The sequence below is a fragment of the Tenrec ecaudatus genome, chromosome X (genome assembly GCF_050624435.1).
Source record: "Tenrec ecaudatus isolate mTenEca1 chromosome X, mTenEca1.hap1, whole genome shotgun sequence".
Classification (NCBI taxonomy): domain Eukaryota; kingdom Metazoa; phylum Chordata; class Mammalia; order Afrosoricida; family Tenrecidae; genus Tenrec; species Tenrec ecaudatus.
The window spans coordinates 74,882,793-74,904,334 of NC_134548.1; the positions used below are offsets into that span (position 1 = coordinate 74,882,793).

Genomic DNA, 21,542 nt, shown 5'->3' on the forward strand with positions numbered 1-21,542 from the left:
GATAGTGGGACAAGAGGAAAATAAAAGGAAATAGAGGAATGAACTGGGAGGCAAATGGCATTTAAAGAGGTCTACATACAGGCATGTATCTATGTAAATACATTTATATATAATGACAGGGGAACCGATCTGTGTACGTATATTTATTTATAGAGTATTATGGCAGCAGATGATATTAGGCCTCCATGCAAGTACTCCCTCGATGCAAGAACAATTTTTTTCTACTAACATGGCACTCTGTGATGTTCAACTTCCCTGACACGATTGCTGAAGACAAAGCGTGTGCATAAGCAAATGTGGTGAAGAAAGCTGATGGTGCCTGGCTAACAAAAGATATAGTGCCTGAGGTCTTAAAGGCATGGAGATACGCCAGCGGTCATGCAGCTGTGAAGCAACAAAGCCCACATGGAGGAAGCACACTAGCCTGTGTGATCATGAAGTGTTGATGGGATCAGGTATCAGGCATCAAAGACCCACAACAAAACAAACAAGCAAGCAAACAAAAAACATATCAATGGGACTGAGCAGGGGGCCAGTGTGGACACCCAAAGCCCATTAGTAGTCAATTGTACACCCCCTGTCTGAAGGGCCACAAGGAAGAGATGAGCCAGTCAGGATGTACCATAGCACAGATGAAACACATCCTTCCTATAGTTCTTTAATGGTCCCCCCCTTCCACTACCATGACCTAAATTCTAGTTTACAAATCTGGCTAGACCAGAACATGTATACTGGTACAGATAAGAGTTCACAACACCGGGAATCCAGAACAGATAAATCCCTCAGGACCAATAAGGGCAACAGCGATACTAGGAGGGTAGGGGTTGCAGGAGTGGGGATGAGGGGGGGGCGGAGTAAGGGGGAACCAATCACAATGATCGATGTATGGCCCTCTCCCAGGAGGACAGACAGCAGAAAAGTGGGTGAAATGAGAGAGTGGTCAGTGAAAAACATGAAAAAAGGGAAAAAAAAGAATAATTTATAAATTATGAAGGGGACATGGGGAAGGGAGGGGGAAAATGAGGAGCTGATGTCAGGGTCTCAAGTAGAAAGAAAATGTTTTGAGAAATATGATGACAACATATGTACAGATGTGATAAGAGCTGCAAGAGTCCCCAACAAAATAAAAAATGATATATATTGGATTTTTTCAATTGTCTCTTGATCTTCTTAAAAACATTGAAATGTTAGAAAAAAAAGACATTGAAAGGTAATATTCTCCAGCCACAATGAGAAATATGGCTCTGAAACATGCTGTGTTAGACCGGGTTTATGAGAGAAATAAATCCAGTGACACTCACATATATGTAAGAGAGACCTTTCTATCAATAAGTAATTTTATATCAGGAAAATATCCCAGCCCAGTCAAACTCAAATCCATAAGTCTGATATGAGTCCATAAGTCCCTCTTCAGACTCATGCAGCCACATGCAATGATAAGAAATTTAGGACGATCACAGTATAAAGTATAAAGATCACGGTATAAAATCTTGTGGATCGAATGGTCTGCGGAAGCATCACAGGGCTCTAGCAGGTCCCAGAGTGGCTCGCCAGCAGTAAGGTGAAGACAGAGATGGCAAGATTCCCGGGACCCTCCTTATAAGAAGGCCATGCTCACAAGGAGTCACCATCAGGCTGTGACCGGATTGACAGGCTAAACTCCACCCCTGCACGTTCATAGATCTTCAAATGGACATGAAATTACCTTACTGCCACACATGCTATGACATAGATGAAACTTGAAAACATCGTTCTAAGTGAAATAATTTGGACACACAAAACAAATACTGTAAAATATACAAGAAGGACTTGCACCGAGAAAAGTTGATTAGTAGTTATCATGGGCTCGGAGTCTTTAGGTGATAGAAAGTATTTGAGGCACTAAATACAAAAATGTTAGATGCTTGAGTTTACCTAGAGGCATATCAGATACAGTTATGGAGGCTTGGTTTACTAGGTTAAAAGGCTATACTTTCATGTGACAATTCAGTCAATTGGCATAACATAGTTTATAAAGATAATATCAACATTTAAGTTTGATAAGTAATGCCATGTCTTAAAAGCTTGCAAGTGGCCTTCTAAAATACAGCCACTAGTCTCTACATATCTGGAACAAAAGATATTGAAGGAAATGAAAGACTCAAAGAAGAAACTCGTCCACAGGACTAATAGGCCACAAAAGCCATGACCCCTTCTAGCCTGAGACCAGCAGAACTAGATGGTGTCCATCGACCACTACTGACAGGTCTGACCAGGGACATGACAGATTCACTGGTAGAATAAAAGAAAAACATAGAACAAAACTAAATTCCTAAAATGTATCAGATTTACTGGATTAATAGAGACTAGAATAAACCCTAAGAGTATTTCTGAACTTAGAAATGACTCTTAGAGCTCAGTGTTCAATCAAATAATAGATTGGCTTATAAAGTAAATAACATTATCCATGAGTAATATACTTCCTTAAACAATATAAGACAATACAGTCAACATTTACCTGAAAGCAAAGAGGGGCAAGGAAGTCAGGAAAGAAAAAAGTGAAAATAATGATAATGTTGACAAATTTTGAAAACTGTAACTAATGGGACAGAGTGATTTGAATAAAATGTGTTAGATAGGAACCTTATTTTCTCTGTAACCTTTCACAGAAAATACAATAAAAGAAAAAGAAAATACTGTAAAGCACAGTTCTACTCTGACATAAAAAGTGTGCCATGAGTCAGGCTCACAATAAGTGGGGGTAGAATCCAGGGCAACTGGTTTTGAAACCTTGGCATGGTGCTGTTATTGTGCTTCCTGCTATCTGAAATTTTGGCTGTTTCATTCCACCCAGAGGCGCCTTAAAAGAGACCTGATTATCTACTTTTTAAAATGAGCTTGAAAACCCTTGGAGCATGAAGTTGCCATGAGTCTTCATCGCCTTGAAGGCAGGTGATAAGAAGTTATTTGCTTAGGGTAACTGAGGTTCTGTTTGAACTGGTGAAAATATGTTTGTTGTCAAACATAGTGAGTATAATTAATGTCATTGAATGGAACACTTCAAATTATTAAAATAGCTAATTTTTGAGTTATATATTTTATCAGTTGATGTTTAAAAGAAAGAGTGTTGAGGAAAATTAAAATTTGAGAGAGGAGATTAAATTTCAAAATTCAAATAAAGTATATGCTCCTAGTATGTTATAGTAGTTCACTTATCCTGATAATGATAGAATTGCTGATGGCATAATTTTTAAAAATAAAAAACACTTAAAAACGAGTGGTTGTTGAGTCAACGCCAACTCATGGTGATCCATGTCATAGTAGAATGGTGCTTCTTAGAGTTTCCAATGGCTGATTTTTTTTTTGCAGCTTCATCTTCAGAACAAAGATAATGGAGCCCATCCCCCCTCCCTCCCCAGCCTTTAGGACTGATTTTTCTCTTTTGATGTAAGTGCATATTCCTCTGGGTAAGTATATACTAATTTTACTTGGCTGAGCACAGTCGAAAGCTACATACAATGATTTTTTGTTTTTTAATTGTAGCGAGCAGGAGAGAGACCCAGGAGAAAATGTCTACCTGTCTTCTGGAATAGACCGACCTTGCCCAGGCCCAGAGTTTGGGAGGCCTAGAGCCCTGTGGTACGATACCATTTCTTCAACTGTAGCTTCCATTTTCGGGACGGTATATAGTGCAAGTTTAAACTGTGTAAAGATAGATGGGAAAATCAAGGGCCTATGAACAAACTAACATTTGCAAAGCCCTGAAGAAAATCAAGGGCGCCTGTGTGTATGTCTAATGTTCTTGCATTTGCATATTTGACCTCCTTGTTTGGGTGGCTTTGCCTTTGAACTCCTGGATGGGTGATAAGTGAGAATTGGGACGCAATTACACACAGGAAGAAAGGAAGACAATAGGGTAGAGGCAAGCTCTGGTTCCTAGAGCAACTGGCTCTGTACCAGTAGGCCCGATCCACCTCTCTGGAGTAATCTCTAAGGCTTCACTAAATAGTGACTGGATTGGCCATAGCATGTTCCTCCTTTTCTGGGAGCCACCCCTGCTCTGCGCGTCCCTGTCAGCGCACTAGGAGAGCCACTAGTAGCCATTCAGAAGGAACTGGTACTCCTGAAGACTCCCTCCCCTACCCCTTCCCCTCACCCCGTTCCCGCGCCCTCAGGCGTCTGTTTTGAGATTGGGTTTTGGAAGAACAAAATCTGACAAGAGCCTCAAGGCGCTCTGGTAATGTAGTCCTCAAACAAAGCTCCAGCTCAAGCTTCTACCCTGGCACCCGAAACTCTGCCCCTGGAAAGCCAGAGGCATTCAGGGGTCGGAATCCTCTGGGGCAGAGAGAGCCTCTCTCCTGCTCCCCCGCGCTGCGCCAGCACTTGTTTCTCCAAAGCCAAACGCTTTCGCCCGCGGTAAGGGGAGGGGTAAAAAAAGAAAGGGGAGGAGAGGAAGAAAGGAGGTGGGAAGGCTGGGAGGCCGGCCCGGCGGGCGGGGGCGGGACCCGACTAGCAAACTGTTGCATTTTCTCTCCACCTCCCAGCGCCCCCTCTGAGATCCCCAGGATCCAGATTGCCGCGAGAGCAGGAAGGTCTGGAGCCAACCTGACGGCTGAGGAGACTACGAAGACCGAGCCACCGAGCTCACCGCCCCGGTGCGGGACACTAGAGGAAGGGACGCAACGCGCCAAACCCAGCCAGGCTTCAGCGACAGCCAACGCCTCTTGCAGCAAGGCGGCTTCGAAGCCGCCGCTCCGGAGCTGCCCTTTCCTCCGCTGAAGTTTTTGAAAGCTTCTAGAGACTCAGAGGAAGCAAGGAAAGTGTCGGGTAGGACTGGAGGCTGCCTTTGTCCTCTTTCCCTTCACCCCGCCGTACCCACCCCCACCCCCTCCCCAAGTCTCCTCTCTGGTGACTGCCTCTGCCAGTTCCTCTCCTCCCGCCTCCACCTCCCCCCTCCGCCCGCCCGAGCAGCGCGGCCAGCAGGAGTTTGCAGAGAGGTAACTCCCTTTGGCTGGGAGCGGGCGAGCTAGTTGCAAGTTGCAAAGACAGCTCTGGGATCCGGGCGACCTGGGGAGCAGCTCCAGCACTGCAGTCCGGGCCTGTCGGTCGGTCGGGCGGCACGCGAAGTGGTAGGGTTGGTGCTCCCGGTTTCCAGACCCCCGTCCCCCCTCCCCCCACGTTCCCTGCCCTTTCGCTCCCAGATCTCAGGACCAGAGATCAAAAGATGAAAAGGTAGTCAGGACTTGAGTAGGAAAAAGCCCAACTAAACCGCCAACCAGCCAAACAAACAAAAGGCCTGCAGAACAAAACCAAAACAACAGACAGTTCTTCTTTGCACCTGCTTCAGTGGACACGGACTTTGGAAGAAGGACTGTTTCTTTTTCCTTCCCCCTCAAGATTTGAGCATCTTTCGAGTCGACCCTCCAAATACCCGGGACAGATTGCGAACCTAGCAGGGACGATTGTGTCCAGCGTGTGTTTTCCTCTGCCCAAGACTTTGAGGCTGTTAAAACGATTTTTCGTGGTTGCTCCTGCAAGTTTCCTTCCCAGAAGCTTCCTGCAGGTGGGCAGCTGGCTGCAGCGGCTACCGCATCACAGCCTGTTGAACTCTTAGAAGCAAGAAAAGGGGAGGCCAGGTAAGGAAACTAGGCAGAAGATTCAAGCAAACGCAAAGATGGAGGTGCAGTTAGGGCTGGGGAGGGTCTACCCTCGGCCACCGTCCAAGACTTATCGAGGAGCTTTCCAGAACCTGTTCCAGAGTGTGCGTGAAGTGATCCAGAATCCGGGCCCCAGACAAGCTGAGGCTGCAAGCACAGCACCTCCTGGCACCCGCTTGAAGCAGCAGCAGCAGCAGCAGCAGCAGGAGATCAGCCCCCTCCGGTCTCAGCAGCAGCAGCAGCAGCAGCAGCATGGTGAGGATGGTTCTCCCCAAACCCAGAGCCGAGGCCCCACAGGCTACCTGGCCCTGGACGAGGAGCAGCAGCCTTCAAAACACTCCGCCTCTGAGAGCCTTCATGAGAGCGGCTGCGTCCCAGAGCCCAGAGCTGCCGCGGCCACTGGCCAGGGGCTGCCGCGGCAACCACCAGCCCCACCGGAGGAGGATGACTCAGCTGCCCCATCCACGTTGTCCCTGCTGGGCCCCACTTTCCCGGGCTTAAGCAGCTGCTCGGCGGATCTTAAAGACATCCTGAGTGAGGCCCGAACCATGCAACTCCTTCAGCAGCAGCAGCAGCAGCAGCAGCAGCAGCAGCAGCAGCAGCAGCAGCAGCAGCAGCAGCAGCAGCAGCAGCAGCAGCAGCAGCAGCAGCAGCAGGCGGTATCTGAAAACAGCAGCAGCGGCGGTGGCGGCGGGAGAGTAAGGGAGGTCTCTGGGGCTCCCACCTCCTCTAAGGACAGTTATCTAGGGGCCACTTCTGCCATCTCAGACAGCGCCAAGGAGTTGTGTAAGGCGGTGTCAGTGTCCATGGGCTTGGGTGTGGAGGCGCTGGAACATCTGAGTCCTGGTGAAAACCTTCGGGGGGATTGCATGTACGCCCCACTCCTGGGAGGTCCACTCGCTGCACGTGCCACTCATTGTGCCCAGCTGGCTGAATGCAAAGGTTCTCTACTGGAGGATGGCCCAGGCAAGGGTACAGAAGAGGCTGCAGAGTATTCTCCTTGCAAGGGAGGCTATACCAAAGGTCTGGATAGCGAGAGCCTAGGCTGCTCCAGCAGCGGGGAAGCAGGGGGCGCCGGGACACTGGATCTGCCGTCCACCCTGTCACTCTACAAGTCGGGAACACTGGACGAAGTAGCAACGTACCAGAGCCGCGATTATTACAACTTTCCGCTGGCCCTGGCTGGTCCGTCGCCGCTCGCACCTCCTCACCATTCCCATGCCCGCATCAAGCTGGAGAACCCCCTGGACTATGGCAGCGCCTGGGCGCCCACAGCCGCACAGTGCCGCTATGGAGATTTGGGAAGCCTGCATGGTGGGGGTGCCGCGGGCCCCGGATCGGGTTCGCCCTCTGCGGCGGCATCCTCTTCCTGGCACACTCTATTCACAGCCGAAGAAGGCCAATTGTATGGGCCCTGTGGTGGCAGCGGTGGAGGCAGTGGAGCAGGCGTTGAGGCAGGGACCATAGCCCCCTATGGCTACACTCGGCCACCTCAGGGGCTGACAGGCCAGGAAAGCGACTTTCCTCAGCCTGATGTGTGGTATCCGGGTGGCGTGGTGAGCAGAGTGCCCTATCCCAGCTCCAGTTGTGTCAAAAGTGAGATGGGCCCCTGGATGGAAAGCTACTCCGGACCTTATGGGGACATGCGGTAAGTTCCCTCTTCCAAAAATGCCCTTTTTGAGCAAGCGCTGCAAGAGTCGGTTTGCTTCCTGTAATATCTCTCCTCTCCACGCTGCATGAGCACTCCTGTAACTCCTGAGAGACCTCAAACTGCCCTAGCGCGGAGCTCCCCTGGGCGGGTGCTCCAATTTGCCTGCTTGATGTGAGTCCCCACTAAGTGTTCCTAATCCTTATTATGTGACCTTTGTACAAGTGCAAGCCCTCCCAGGACTTTCGTGGACAGTCGAGCTAGGCTCTTAAAATCCTTCCTACCTCTTTCATGGGCCTGCACTCCTTGCAGGCTCCACATCCTTCATCGCCCAGACGAATGGGAGAGAAAGCCCAGTAGTTCTTCACCCCAATTTTCTAATCTCAACAATAAATACAGGCATTTTATTCTCATAGAATTTGTTCTCCAGCCCATGGCAGGCCTTCATGTAAGTTAAAATAAACAAACAAACAAACAAAACTGGCCCCAGGGTTTCTCAGCCCGCCTCCTTCAAAGACGTGCTGGAGTGCTGGTGCTGCTTTAGGGAAAGTGGTGGCTTGATTCTGCTAGCAGCTGAGTGAAGGGGCAAACTCCCTTCCCTGGCTGTAGCTGGGGATTCGCTTCAGGGTAGGCTAGAGGAGAGAATCCAACCAAGAGTTCAAAAGTAGGTAAAAATCAAAGGACATGTTTCTGGCAATCACTGGGCAGGATTTGTCCTTGCCGCATTGGTCAACTTTGTTGGAAGTAGTTGCTTGATTCGGTGTTGTCTTGTAAATGTTTATTTTCGCTGTGGATTACAAAGATCCATAGCTGTCTATTCGGATCAAATCTATGAAGAGGATAACGTTTCTTTAATGAACAGTTTAACCAAGCCAATGTCGGACTTTTCACAGACAGTGGTGGGAAAACATTTTTGCTTTGTTTACCAATTTCCTGCTCTTTTAGAGTGTTCAGAAATCTGCTTCAAGCAGGGAAGAGTGCAACATTTCAATAAATGCCCTCATTTACATACATACCTGCATTTTACAACATCAGCTCTTATCACTAACAAATGGAATAAGAACTCTTAGTGACCCATAATCTGTTGTCTTGACCCAGAATTGTAATCTGGGCAAAAATTCTTCCTTATTGTCGTTGAGTTTGTTTTGTCTTTGGCCTTCCAAGCCAACACATTAAGATGCTTGTTTTTCTCCATTAGGGAGAAAGTATTGACTGGGAAACTAGCTACTCAGGTGCTAATGTGCCATGTTCTTTGTTTCTATAATTATGTTGCTATAGCTGTGTGTCTTTTATTATGACTTTTCCACAATTTCTTAATGATCATGTTTGGTGACTTAAATTCAACCTCCATTCTAGTAAATTTTTGCCTCCGTTCACTGATTGGAAGGTTCATTACACGGTGTTGGAAAAGAGGATTTCACAAAATACTATTGTATGGGATGTTGAATAAACAGCCTCTTCCTCGGCTTTACATTTTATTAGATTTTAACAGTCTAAAGGTTTTTCAGATTTCATTTGATATTGCCAAGTATTTTTTCAGCTAATTTGGAGTGCTTATTTTTGTGATGGAGTTATGTCTTACAGCATGAAAGTCTTCATTTTCTAAGAACAGTTTTACTTGGTAGGGCTGTTTTATTTTGTAGGCCTGTCTAGTCAGAAGTGCCTTCTACTGTGAACTTTTCGAGGAAGTGGGGAAATACCTGGGGTGCTCTGAGCCTATTACTCTTATTATGTTATGTAAAACCCAGACACTAAAATCCAAATGTTAATGGAGAAGAAATAAATAATTATGCATGTTAAGGGATCCCTGTGTGTCTTGAAAGACAAAACCAAATGTTTTCAGGGAATGACTATGACGTGCAAAATGTTCGCATCAGGTGGGCACATTTTATTCCAGGTCTTAATTTAAAAACTTTATTTGAAAGACTGTGATTCCTCAATGTCTCTTTGGCACCTTGCTTAAATTTAGGACCCAAAGAAAGCGTAATATTATTTAACCTTTTACTTATGATTCAAAGGAGAATGATCAGATTTTCTGCACCCATAAAGATTTACGGTCTAAATCCCCAAGGAACAGTTTTACTCAATCCTATAGGGTCGCTATGGATTGGAATCAACTCGATGGTAGGAGAAGAGGTTCGTGATTGCTGCATTGGTTCTGAAAAGGGAAAATGGTGTCCTCTTCTTGTTAGTTGGTAAAGAATTTCTGTTTTTAGGTTATAGAAAATCGTTAAGTAAGTTTATTTATTGAAAACTGATCAATTTCATCAGAATGTACCCAATCCTTGTTGGCATTTTCTTACTTTGCTTTCTCTTTCTTTCTCTCACTTTATATGTACACAGTTTGATATATAGGAAAGGGTTTTTTTTTTTTTTTTGCTCAAGCCGGAGTTTCTTCCATCTGTATCACATGCATACGTTATGTACTAGATTCGAGCTAAAAACCTTAAATTCTTGAGGCTTTCACCTGTTGGTGTCCTCTGTTTTCCAACTGAATATTTGTGCAAATTAGTTAATATTGTTTGAGGAATTTTTTTAACTTCAGTAACTTCTTCTGGAGTAATTGCTTTTGTAAAACATCCATGATGTTTTTGCTGAGAGAAGGACAGAGTCCTTGAATGCAGTCTTTTCTTACAAAGTGATAGAGATTGTGTATATTTTTTATGGATGAAACGTTTTGGAAATTTCTTCTCTCATAGATCAAATAGGACTGCAACTTTGTTAACTGACTTCTGGGTCACTCGTATCAGCAAGCAACACAGTTATACATCAAACATTTACTCTGTATAGGAATTAGATTGGTATTAAGAGAGATTATCCAGATGAAAAACTAATGTTTACATTTTCTCGTGGGGGTTTCTTCTGATCTCCATAATCGAATTTTAGGAGTGTTCAGGAGTGCTTTCACTCTTAGGAGCTTGTCACAGTCTGCCTTTTTGGAGGAGTTTGTTTTTGTAAAGCACATTTTGTTTTGGGACCAAGAAAGAGTGATTGTCTCTGTTTGCAGGCCGATAGGGTTAGTATGTTTGGGAGACACATCTTTTTTGTGTATGTGGTCAGCAAGTAGTAGGTGAGTTCTTTCTGGGTCCCAGTAATCAGATCTCGAGGACTGGTGCCACTTAATTGTATCTCTTTTGGGAGAGTTGGTAGAATGCAGCAATTGATGGCCCGTGGGCTTTCTATTCTCGTAAAAATTACAGTCTTGGAGACCCACGTAGGCAATTCTACCCTATCCTGTAGGGTGGCTATGTGTCGAAAGTCTTTGATGGCAGTGAGTTTGGGTTTTGACTTGCTTTCTTAGTTGGACCAAAGATTGACGGCAATGAAAGATTTTTTCAGTAAACCATGTGGGGTCACTTTGGAAGGCTTTCTTGTACGTGCTAATTTTACTTCATCAAATGTACATTCTTTGAGCAACTTTGAAATGACATAGTAAGTTTCCTGGCACATTTCTTTGCTAAATGTTTTCCCTTCAATTAGTGATGTCCTTTTCTGGTATATATACATATATGTGCATTTAAAACCAAAAAGTTTAAGGTCTCCTGACTCAAATATATTGTGGCTGCTCTTTGTAGGATTATGTTAGATGCAGTTAGGGAAATGGGTAATTCATGTTGTTGTTGTTATAAGTATTTTTATTGTGATTTCAAGGCCCCAGTTTCATTTGGAACCCTGTTCAAGTCTATCAAAACAAGGGGTTTATTTTATAGTAAAGTTGCAATCATGACTCTGAAAAATGAAAAGCACACATGAATCAAGTTTTGTGAGATTGAACTGAGAGGAAAAAAGAAACGTCTTCCCACCCACCACCTCCACCATTTCTCTTTGTCTACAGCTTCCTCAAGTACTTCTTGTCCTTGGTTGTCTTTCATTGTACTCTTTTCAAGCTTTTGGCATTCCAGGGTAGGCTCTTTCTACTTCTCAGGCTATTTTTCTCATCACACCTGTGGCATGAGCTGCTCTGTAGGAGAAAGATAAGGATTTCTACTCCCATAGGGAATTGCAATCTCAGAAGTCCTTCTCTGTCATAAAGTCATTATGAGTCAGAATTGACTTGACGGCAGTGAGTGAGATTGCCTGTCAAGGTCCCTGCTTCACTAGTCATCTGGATAACTTGAGAATATTGGACCCTTTCCCCCTCAGAGAAAACCCTGTCTTGATCAGACTCAGGCATCGTGATGTCACAGAAGTACTTAACCTGTATGTGAGAATGCTCGGTGAAGGCTTCTGGATAAACTTATGCGACATGTAAATTTTAAAACAAAGAGAGAAATTAAAGAAATGAATCGACTTCAGATTTTCCTTTCAATAGTCCATCAAATTCTGTGATGTTGAAGTCAGAGTAAGTAATCTTCACCTTAAACACAGAAATGACTTTATTAAAAAAAATCACCTGTGAAGTTCTTTTCAGTTAGCAGTACTTGGTTGGCTTTTTTATATAGAGGAAATCTATGAAATCTTATATTTATATAGCACCCCTTTCAAAGGCAAGACCCCGGACCTTCCTGTTTATTTACTAGCATGCATGGAAGTTTGAGGAAGCTTGTAGAGGGCTTAGTGATTTCTTCATTGCTAGTTGAAGAATACACTAGTCGCATTTTCAATAACATCTGTTTGCCACGTGGGGAACCATCTCTAGGCCAGAACTTCCAAATATTTTTGTTGAAAGTACCTACCGTAATGTTTAAGATCGCTTCTCAGTAAGGGCTATTATCAGTGGCTGCTACCTAGAGATGATAGGCTGAGTTATGTACATTTTTTTCCACACTCTGGAAAAATACCACTCTTTTTTTTCACTTACATCAGTTCCTTCTTCCAAGTTGTAGGCCACATCAGGGTTGAGGGCAGCTCATCTAGATAAGCTTATATTCGTAGTCCTAAAATCCTGGTTAGTCGAACATGTTGCTGATTTTATTTTTTGTGCCCCATTAAAAAAACAGCTTAAAAAAAAATCCCAAACCTCAAAGCTGCCTCTAGACTGTAACTCTTTATGGGGCTCACAATCTATAAAATTAATTCATTTAAAGTTTACAGTTTAGTGGGCTTTCTATAGTCAGAATCATGCATACATCACCACAATTTTAGAATAGTTAATCACCTTATGAATACTCTCCCCAGCCCTAAGCAGCTACCAATCTACTCTTGTTTCCATGAATTGGCCTATTCTAACATTTCATATAAATGGAACCATCCAATATGTGGTCTTTTTAGAACCATGGTGGTGCTGTTAGCTAAGTGTTGGACTATTAACCACGAGGTCTGTGGTTCAAGTGGCTCCAACTCCCCAGCCCTTTGGCAGGAGAAAGATGAGGCTGTCTGCTCCTGTCGATATGTATGGGCTTAGGAATCTAATACAGGGCTGCTATGAGTTGGGATGGACTTAAAGACAATGAGTTGAGTTGGAATCCACTCCAGGAAGTTTTTCATTTGTTTGTTTTTCTGTTATGTGGAATTTGTTTACAGTACATTCATGTTGAAGTGTGTACTTCATTTCTTCTCGTTAGTAAATAACGTTCCATTATATAGATAATGCCACATTTTATTTATCCATTAATCAGTTGATAGACATTTGAGATTTTCTAGTGTTTGGCTATTCAGAATATTGCTACTATGAGCATTACAGTTTTTGAGTGGACATAGATATTCAATTCTCTCGACTATTTAATAATGGAATTTCTGGGTTATGTGGCAACTCTAATTCTTAAAAAGAACTGCCACAATGTTTTCTACAGAGGCCTTAGCGTTTTCCAGGAGTCCTGGTGCTGCAATCATTCAATGCTCAACTGCTAACAGAAAGGACAGCAGTTCAAATGTAGCAGCCACTCTGATGGACAAAAAATGTGGACTCTTCTTTTGGCCTATGGGGCAGCTGTATGCTGTTTTATTGAGTCACTATGAGTTGCAATCAACTTGATGACAATGGTCTTCACTTTTTCATTTTCACTGTTTCTCATTCTCACTTGCAACACATGAGGGATTAAGATTTTCCACATCCTTGACAATAAATTTTTTTTTCCATTTCCTATATTGTAGCCATCTAGTGGGTATAAAATTGGACCTTCTTGTGATTTTAACCTGACTTTCCCTAATGACAGTGATAATTCAGTATCTTTTACATACTTCTTAGTCATTTGTATATCTCTAGAAAAAAAATGTCTATTTAGATCCTTTGTCCTCATTTTTAATATAGTTGTCTTTTTAATACTGAGTTTTAAGAGTATTTCATATTTCATGGATAGAAGACTATACTTTTAAAATATTTTCTCACATACTATTGAATCTTTTTACATTTTAATAGTTACCACTGAAGTACAAAAGTTTTACCTTTTGATTAAGTCCAATTAATCTCATTGTTTTCTTTGGTCACGTGTACTTTTCATATCTTAGAAGTCTTTGTCTAATATAAGATCACAGACATTTACAATCACACATTCTTTTAAGAATTCCGTAGTCTTAAGTATGACTTTTCAGTTTTGGAGTGAATGCAGGTTTTCAGTTAATTTTTATGCATGGTGTAAGGAAGGGGTACAAAGGAATTTTTTGCATGTAAATATCCATTGTCCCAGCAGCATTTGTAGAAAAAACTATTCTTTCCTCATTTAATTCTCTCGTAATCCTGGTTGAAAATGAATTGACAGTAAATGCAAAAGTTTATTTCTGGACTCTCATTTCTATACCACTGCTGTAATGCCTGCCTTTATTTGTAACTGTTATTTCTCAGTACATTTTATATCAGGAAGCGCGAGTTCTCCATCTCCGGTGTTCTTTTTCAGATTACTTTGATGCTTTATGCTTCCATCAGTTTCTACATTTTAAGATCAGTAGGTCAACTTCTATGATGAAATCAGCTTGGATTCTGATAGGAACTCAATTTAATCTTTAGATCTATTTGGGGAGTAGTGTCATAACTATTAAGTCTTCTAATCTATGAATATAGGATGCTAATCCATTTACTTAATTCTTTTCAAAGGTGCTTTATAGTTTTTGGAGTATATGTTTTGCACTTATTTTGTTAAATAGGCTCCAAAGTATTTTATTCTTTTTGATGCTTTATGAAATTGTTTTCTTAATTTAAAATTTCAGAATTTTCATTACTAGAAAAATAAGTCATCTTTGTAGTCTACAACCTTGTTTAGAGGACCTAACTTTTGAATAACCCTGTACCTTAAAAGCAGAGGATGTTTGCTGCTTCATTTAAAGTTAAGGCATACTTTGTTAATTCTATTTGAAGGCTGGGTAGGAACACTATTCTCATCTTTTCCTGACTGAATCAGAACTGATAATGCCAGTCCACTTCTTTGATGAATATAAGGATATTTCTAAAGTTTTGGAAATCGTCTAAAGGACAATAGAAAGGAGGTTTAAGGTTTATCTACTGAATAGTTTTTGTGCTGAAATTTTGGTTCAGGAATTACTAGTATGAGTAAAGAGGAATAAAAATAATTTCTATACAGAAAACTAGCACTAAGTGATAACAAATGAAAACCAGGCCACAAAAATCACTAGCTGCATTTTTGTTTATGCTTAGATAAGCAGCTGGAGTAATAATTTTGTTTTTAAATACTGTCTTTTGAATGAATTTCCTACATGGAGCAATGGTTAATTTACTCACATATAATTTGTGCTTCTTTTTGAAAATATCCTCCATACCGTTGAAAACAAAGATTAAATTTCACTTATACAATGGCTGAACTTTGACATTATTAATACCCTAGGCTAAGGATCATCCATGGCAGTACTTTTCTGATGATGCTAAGTGAATTGTAAACCAATAAGCCAAAAGACCTACAGAAGCTGGCTTTAGAGATGACCCTAATACGATGATATAATAAAAAGTTCTCATCAACTAACGACTCTTCATTTAAGTACTTACTAAAAGCTCTTGTGGCAAAGTTGGGTAAGCATTGAACTCTTCGCTGAAAAGTTGATAGTTCAAACCACGCTCCAGCTGCTCTGTTGGAGAATGTCGAGGCTATGGGCTTAAACACAGAAATAATTGTGAGGATGGTGCAGGACAGGCACACTGTTTTGTTCTACTTTACATATGGTCACTATGGGTCAGAGCTAACTCAATGGCACCCAACAACTAACAACAATATTTGCTTCCATAAAGATTTACAGCCTTTGAGGCTTGAAAGTAAACAAGCGGCCATCTAGTCCAGAAGCAACTAAGCCCACATGGAAGCAGCACACCAATATGTGTGATCACGAAGGACCCAGGGAACCAGGTTTCAAGCACCAAAGGTGGGGGTGGGGGGTAGGGGATCATATCATCGTGAATGAGAGGAGCGCGTGATGGGGACCCAATGCTTATCTGTAGACAACTGGACATCCCTTGCAGAGGGGTAGTGGGGAGGAGATGAGACAATCAGGGTTCAGTGTAGCAATAATGAAACTCACAACCTTCCTCTAGTTCTTAAACGCTTCCTCTCCCCCACTATCATGATCCCAATTCTACCTTGCAAACCCGGTTAGACCAGAGGATGCACAGCGGTAAAAATGGGAACTGTAAACATAGGGATTCCAGGACAGATGAACCCCTGAGGACCAATGGGGAGAGTGGCAATACCGGGAGGGAAGGTGGGGTAGAAAGGGGGAACCGATCACAAGGATCTACATATAACCTCCTCTCTAGGGGATGGGCAACAGAAAAGTGGGTGAAGGGAGATGCTGGGCAGTGTAAGATAAGATAAAATAATAATTTATAAATTATTAAGGGTTCATGAGGGAGGGGGATGGGGAAAGGAAAATGAGGAGCTGATTCTAGGAGCCCAAGTGGAAAGTGAGTGTTGAGAATGATGAGGGCAACAAATGTATAAGTGTGCTATACACAATTGGTGTATGTATGGATTGTGATAAGAGTTGTAACCTCAATAAAATGATTTAAAAATAAAAGATTTACAGCCTTTGAAACCCTATATAGGGTCTCTCTGAGCAGAATCTACTAATTGGCAGTGGGTTTGGGGTTTTGGGTTTTACATGTTCAGCTATGTAATAGAAAAGGCTAAGTGCAAAAGGGATACAATTCAGGAAAGATCTTGAATTTACTGCCCCCCCCCCCAAGGAGCTTGCAGCCATAAACATAACATCAGTACCATAATGGGATACTGATAAGTACACTTTTTAAATGTAGGTGTTCAAAAAAGAACTAGATACCCTTGTGGATATCTGGGCTGACAGTCAGCAGTATTACATGTGGCTGTTGCTAATTCATTAAATAAAAAGATGGAAGCAGTATGATTGAACTCAAGCAATTGATACAGATCATGGTGGATATTTCAGACATACTAGTTAGGGAAATAAAATGAAATGTGAACTGGAACAAAGAATATGAGGTTGAAATACTTAAAATATATTCAGTAATGTGATTCCAATCAGTTTCTTTGACTTTTTCATACTTGCTGAAACATGTTTTCATAGCTTTGACTGGGTGAGTCTATAATAATATAAAGAATGAATTAATTGAAAGTTAAAAGAATATTGAGTATATAAACACCTGAGTGGTTTTAGAGGCAGTGGGTGTTTAATATGGCTGAGTTTAGGATGGGAGTCAATGAAGATGGCCAGTACAGTGGTCACATCAGGAATGATTCTTTTGTCTTAAGACTTCCTTCCATTGATCAAGATGGATTGACTGGGATATCAGGGTGTTAGTTAAGGGATGGAAGAGCTTAAATTGTGAAATTCTGATTTTCAGAAATCTATGGATGACAACAGTTGAAGCCCAAAATATATTTGCAGGATCTACACATGGAATGAGTCTCCAGTGATTCCCCTCTGACCATAAATTAGGGATGGGAATAACCTGGTTATCCAACAGAGAGTATTAGAGAGGTGATTACAGTAGATTAAAATGATAAATATGACTTGAATGGTTAAAGCCTTGTCATTTGATCTTCCTTTTGACACATGTTGAGTTTGATCTGCTGTTTTTGCTGTTTTTTTAAAAAATTGAAGCTTATCTCTGTATATTTTGTTATTGTTGAGTAGCATTCTTGACTCTCTGTTATGTGTCTTCCTGTGTTTTCCTGTATATGAAACCCAGGTTAGGGAATCTATAGAAGCAATAACTAGAATAAGTGTTCCTAGGGAGTGCAGCAGTGAAGGTGGTGGGCAATGCAGGAGCCAATATCAAGAAGGAAGAAAATATTATGAAAATGATGGTGGTAGCGGTTGTACAACACTGTTTGCCATGACTGAACTATTGAGTGGTATGATATCTGGATTCTGTCCTAATATAATGATTTGAAATAACAAAATCGAAAAACAATCAAACAATTCTGGGAGTAATGGACACATAACCATTATTTTTGTAATTCTTTTGATCAATTAGAAGATGCAGATATTTTAATATCTTGCTCCCTGATCATGGTGTTCTCTACAGTCTGACTTGGTTCCTTATGGTAGAAGTGTAACCCACTAATTGGACTGCAAGGGGTCTGTGGCAGGATTTCACTGGGAGTGGTTGGTTCTCTTCAGTGAATTCAACACAGAACTAAGGCCCTAATAATGAAGTTACTTGAGCCAGACTCTTTAGTACTAGATAATAAATAAGCCATCGTGGAACTTTGTATTTCATCTGTGGTATTCTTTCCCAAAGTGGAAAATATTTCTATTAACAGTGCTTGACTCTTTCATACTATTATAATACTATTCATACTGTCACACTACCATTATTTCCATTGTAAACACTATGCTCAGAGATTAGGTAACTTGCTTCAAGTCAAGCAGCTTCAACGTTGTTTAGGTGAGCCTTTAGTTCCATTCTTCCTTCTCAGAGAGGCAAAGGAAGCTCAGTGGTATAGTACTGCAAACAGGTTGATTTTGTCATATTCCTGGCCTTCTTATCCACTCACCACACTGATAGATTGAGTTGTTTGGGAGTTCTCTGTAGCAAAACTTGCCACCAAAATTTAGAGACTTCATTTATTCAACAAACACTTGTTGAACACTTATTATATGTAAAATTCTATATTAAGTCCTCAGTGATACAGCAATAAAATCAGACAAAAATCCCTGCTTTCATGGAGCAATTTAGTGAAGGTATACAGATAACAAGGAAACAAATAAATGGAGAAGATGACAGGGTTTCAAAAACTTTATCAAATTAAAAGATAACTGATTTTTCCCCATGAGCCTTTTGAAGTCTTCTTGATTGCACAGGATGTTTTAGGAAAAATAACTAATCAGAGTGTGGGAGATGGCGAGAAGGACTGTTTGATATTAGTCGGGGAAATCTTTACTGAAAGTGTTCCATATGGAGCTCTAGGGTAAAAATATTCCAGACACGGGGAACCACAAGTACAAAGAACCTGAAGCAGGTGTGGAGGAGAGCCATGTGGCTGTCTAGCCAGTGTAAGTGTGTGGAGAAGTGATAAGAAATAAGGTCAGCCCTCAATGCATGAATACTTTCTTTTATTAAATTGGCACTCTACGATGCTCGCCCTCCTGACACAACTGCTGAAGCCAAAGCGGGTGAACAAGTAAATGTGGTGAAGAAAGCTGATGGTGCCCGGTTATCAAAAGAGATAGTGTCTGGGGTCTTAAAGTCTTGAAGATAAACAAGCGGCCATCTAGCTTTAGCTCAGAAGCAACAAAGCCCACATGGAAGAACACAGCAACCTGTGTGATCGTGTGGTTCCGAAGGGATCAGTTATTAGGCATCAAAGAACAAAAATCATATCATTGGCTGCACACCTCCATGATAGGATCGCTGAAGACAAACGGGTGCATAAGCAAATGTGTCAAAGAAAGCTGATGGTGCCCAGCTATCAAAAGAGATAGTGTCTGGGGTCTTAAAGGCTTGAAGGTGAACAAGCGGCCATCTAGCTCAGAAGCAACAAAGTCCACATGGAAGAAGCACACCGACCAGTGCGATCATGAGGTGCTAAAGGGACCAGGTATAAGGCATCATGATATATATATATATATACCATAGTGAATGAAGGGGGAGGTGCAGAGTGGAGACCCAAAGCCCATTTGTCGGCCACTGGAGATCCCCTCAAAGAAGGGTTTAGGAGAGGAGATGGGTCAATAAGGGTGCAATGTAGTACCGATGAAGAACACAGCTTTCCCCCAGATCCTGGATGCTTCCTCCCCCCCAACTACCATGATCAGAATTCTACCTTGCAGGACTGGACAGGGCAGAGGTTTTATACTGGTGCATATGGGAGCTAGAGGCACAGGGAATCCAGGGTGGATGATACCTTCAGGACCAGGGGTATGAGGGGCGATACTGGGAGAGTAGAGGGTGAGTGGGTTGGAAAGGGGGGAACCGATTACAAGGATCCACATATAACCTCCTCCCTGGGAGACGGATGGCAGAGAAGGGGGGGGGGGTGACGGGAGACTCCGGATAGGGCAGGATATGACAAAATAACAATCTATAAATTATCAAGGGCTCATGAGGGAGGGGGGACCGGGGAGGGAGGCGGAAAATAAAGAGGACCTGATCCAAAGGGCTTAAGTGGAGAGCAAATGCTTTGAAAATGATTAGGGCAAAGAAAGTACGGATGTGCTTTATACCATTGATGTATGTATATGTATGGATTATGACAAGAGTTGTATGCGCCTCTAATAAAATGTAAAAAAAGAAATAAGGTCAGAATTAATAAGGAACATTGTAGATCTTTACCAGAACTTTGTTTTTTACTCTGAAGATCGAGAAGGTTTTAAGTAGAGAAGTAACACAACCTGACACACACACACATATATCTCAATAATATTATTTGTAACTTAATATATGAACAAAAAAGGTTCTTTTATGTAAATACCTTGGTTATATCAGTGGAGAAAGAATTAAGCACACACACATACACACACAGAGAGAGATTCCTGCTACATATTTCAGTATAAAAAAGAATTAAATATACTAACATCATGAATTTTCTTTAACATTTCCATTCTCACAATATCCTTTTTTAAAAGCAAATGTTCTCTTGACCTTTCATTCATTATGTACTTAATTATTACAGAAGAACATATTTTTAAAAGTGAACGAGAATTTCAAGAACTGACATTTAAAATTTTTTATTATTATAGAATTGTAATTTATTTCTTATTTAATTAAATACTTTTATTAGGGTCACTTACATCTCTTATCACAAGTCACACAATCATACATTGTGTCAAGCACATTTTTACACATGCTGCCATCATCATTTTCAAAGCATGTTTTTCTACTTGGGCCCTTGATATCAGCTCCTCATTTTCCCCCTTCTTCCCCCGCCTGCCCTCCCTCATGAACACTTGGTAAGTTATAGATTATTATTCTCATATCTTACATTGTCCTCTGTTTCCTTTCACCCACTGTTCTGTTGTTCATCCCCCTGGGAGGGGTTATATGTTGATCTTTGTGATTGATCCCCCCCTGAACTTCCCACCTTCACCTTATCCCCCTGGTAACTCTATTCTCATTATTGACCCCGAGGAGTTTATCTATCCTGGATTCCCTGTGTTGTGGGCTCTTATCTGTAGCAATGTGCATATTCTGGTCTAATCTAATTTGTAAGGGAGAATTGAGGTCATGGTAGTGGGGGGGGGGAAGAAACATTAAAAAACTAGAGGAAAGTTGTGTGTGTAATTGGTGCTACACTGCACCCTGATTGGTTCATCTCTTTCTGTGGCCCTTCTGTGAGAGGATGTCAAGATTCCTCTTCATAACATTTATCATACTTTGACATTTTGTGCATAGGTTGGTTTTACTTCTTGTTTGTTTAGAGACGAACATATAGGTGCAAGAAGGAAAGCAGGGAGATAAGGCTATTGCCATCATCTAGGTAAGTAGTAATGTTGGCTCAGATCAGAGTGGTGTTGGTGAAGAAGGTAAGAAGTGATTGTATTCTGAACGTGTTTTGAAGGTAGAGACATTATTTACTGACAGAGCATATATTTGGTATGAGAAAATTAGAAGCATCAAGGATGACTGACTAATTTTTTATTTGAGTGATTGGAAAATGAGGTTGTTATTTACTGAGATGGTAAAGATGGTACCATGGGCAGGCGGAATGGAATGGTAGGCCTCATGAGTCTGACTTTGGACTTAAGAAGTTTAAGTTTTATGGTGAACATCTTGTTGACTTTTCCGTTTTCATTCAGTACCCTGAGCTTTCCTGCTCTGTAAAGTGATTCAGAAGGCTCTTTTTGATCACCTAGACTGTTGATGATCTCTCCCTACCCCACTTCCTTTTCATAGAGGGTTAAAGAGGAGAAGGGTCTGGTTCAGAGTTAAATAACAAATTGGCATAAGAACTAAGGCA

At 41.8% G+C, this 21,542-nt stretch overlaps 1 protein-coding gene across 1 annotated transcript in view; it reads left to right on the forward strand.

Moving 5' to 3' along the window:
- Positions 1-4,489: 4,489 nt before the first annotated feature.
- The window catches only part of AR (androgen receptor), a 286,547-nt gene continuing 269,494 nt past the window's right edge, over positions 4,490-21,542 (forward strand). Inside the window, exon 1 of the mRNA XM_075539512.1 lies at positions 4,490-7,284. Coding sequence (XP_075395627.1) covers positions 5,654-7,284 — 1,631 coding nt within the window. The 5' untranslated portion in view covers positions 4,490-5,653. The remainder of the gene's footprint in view (positions 7,285-21,542) is intronic.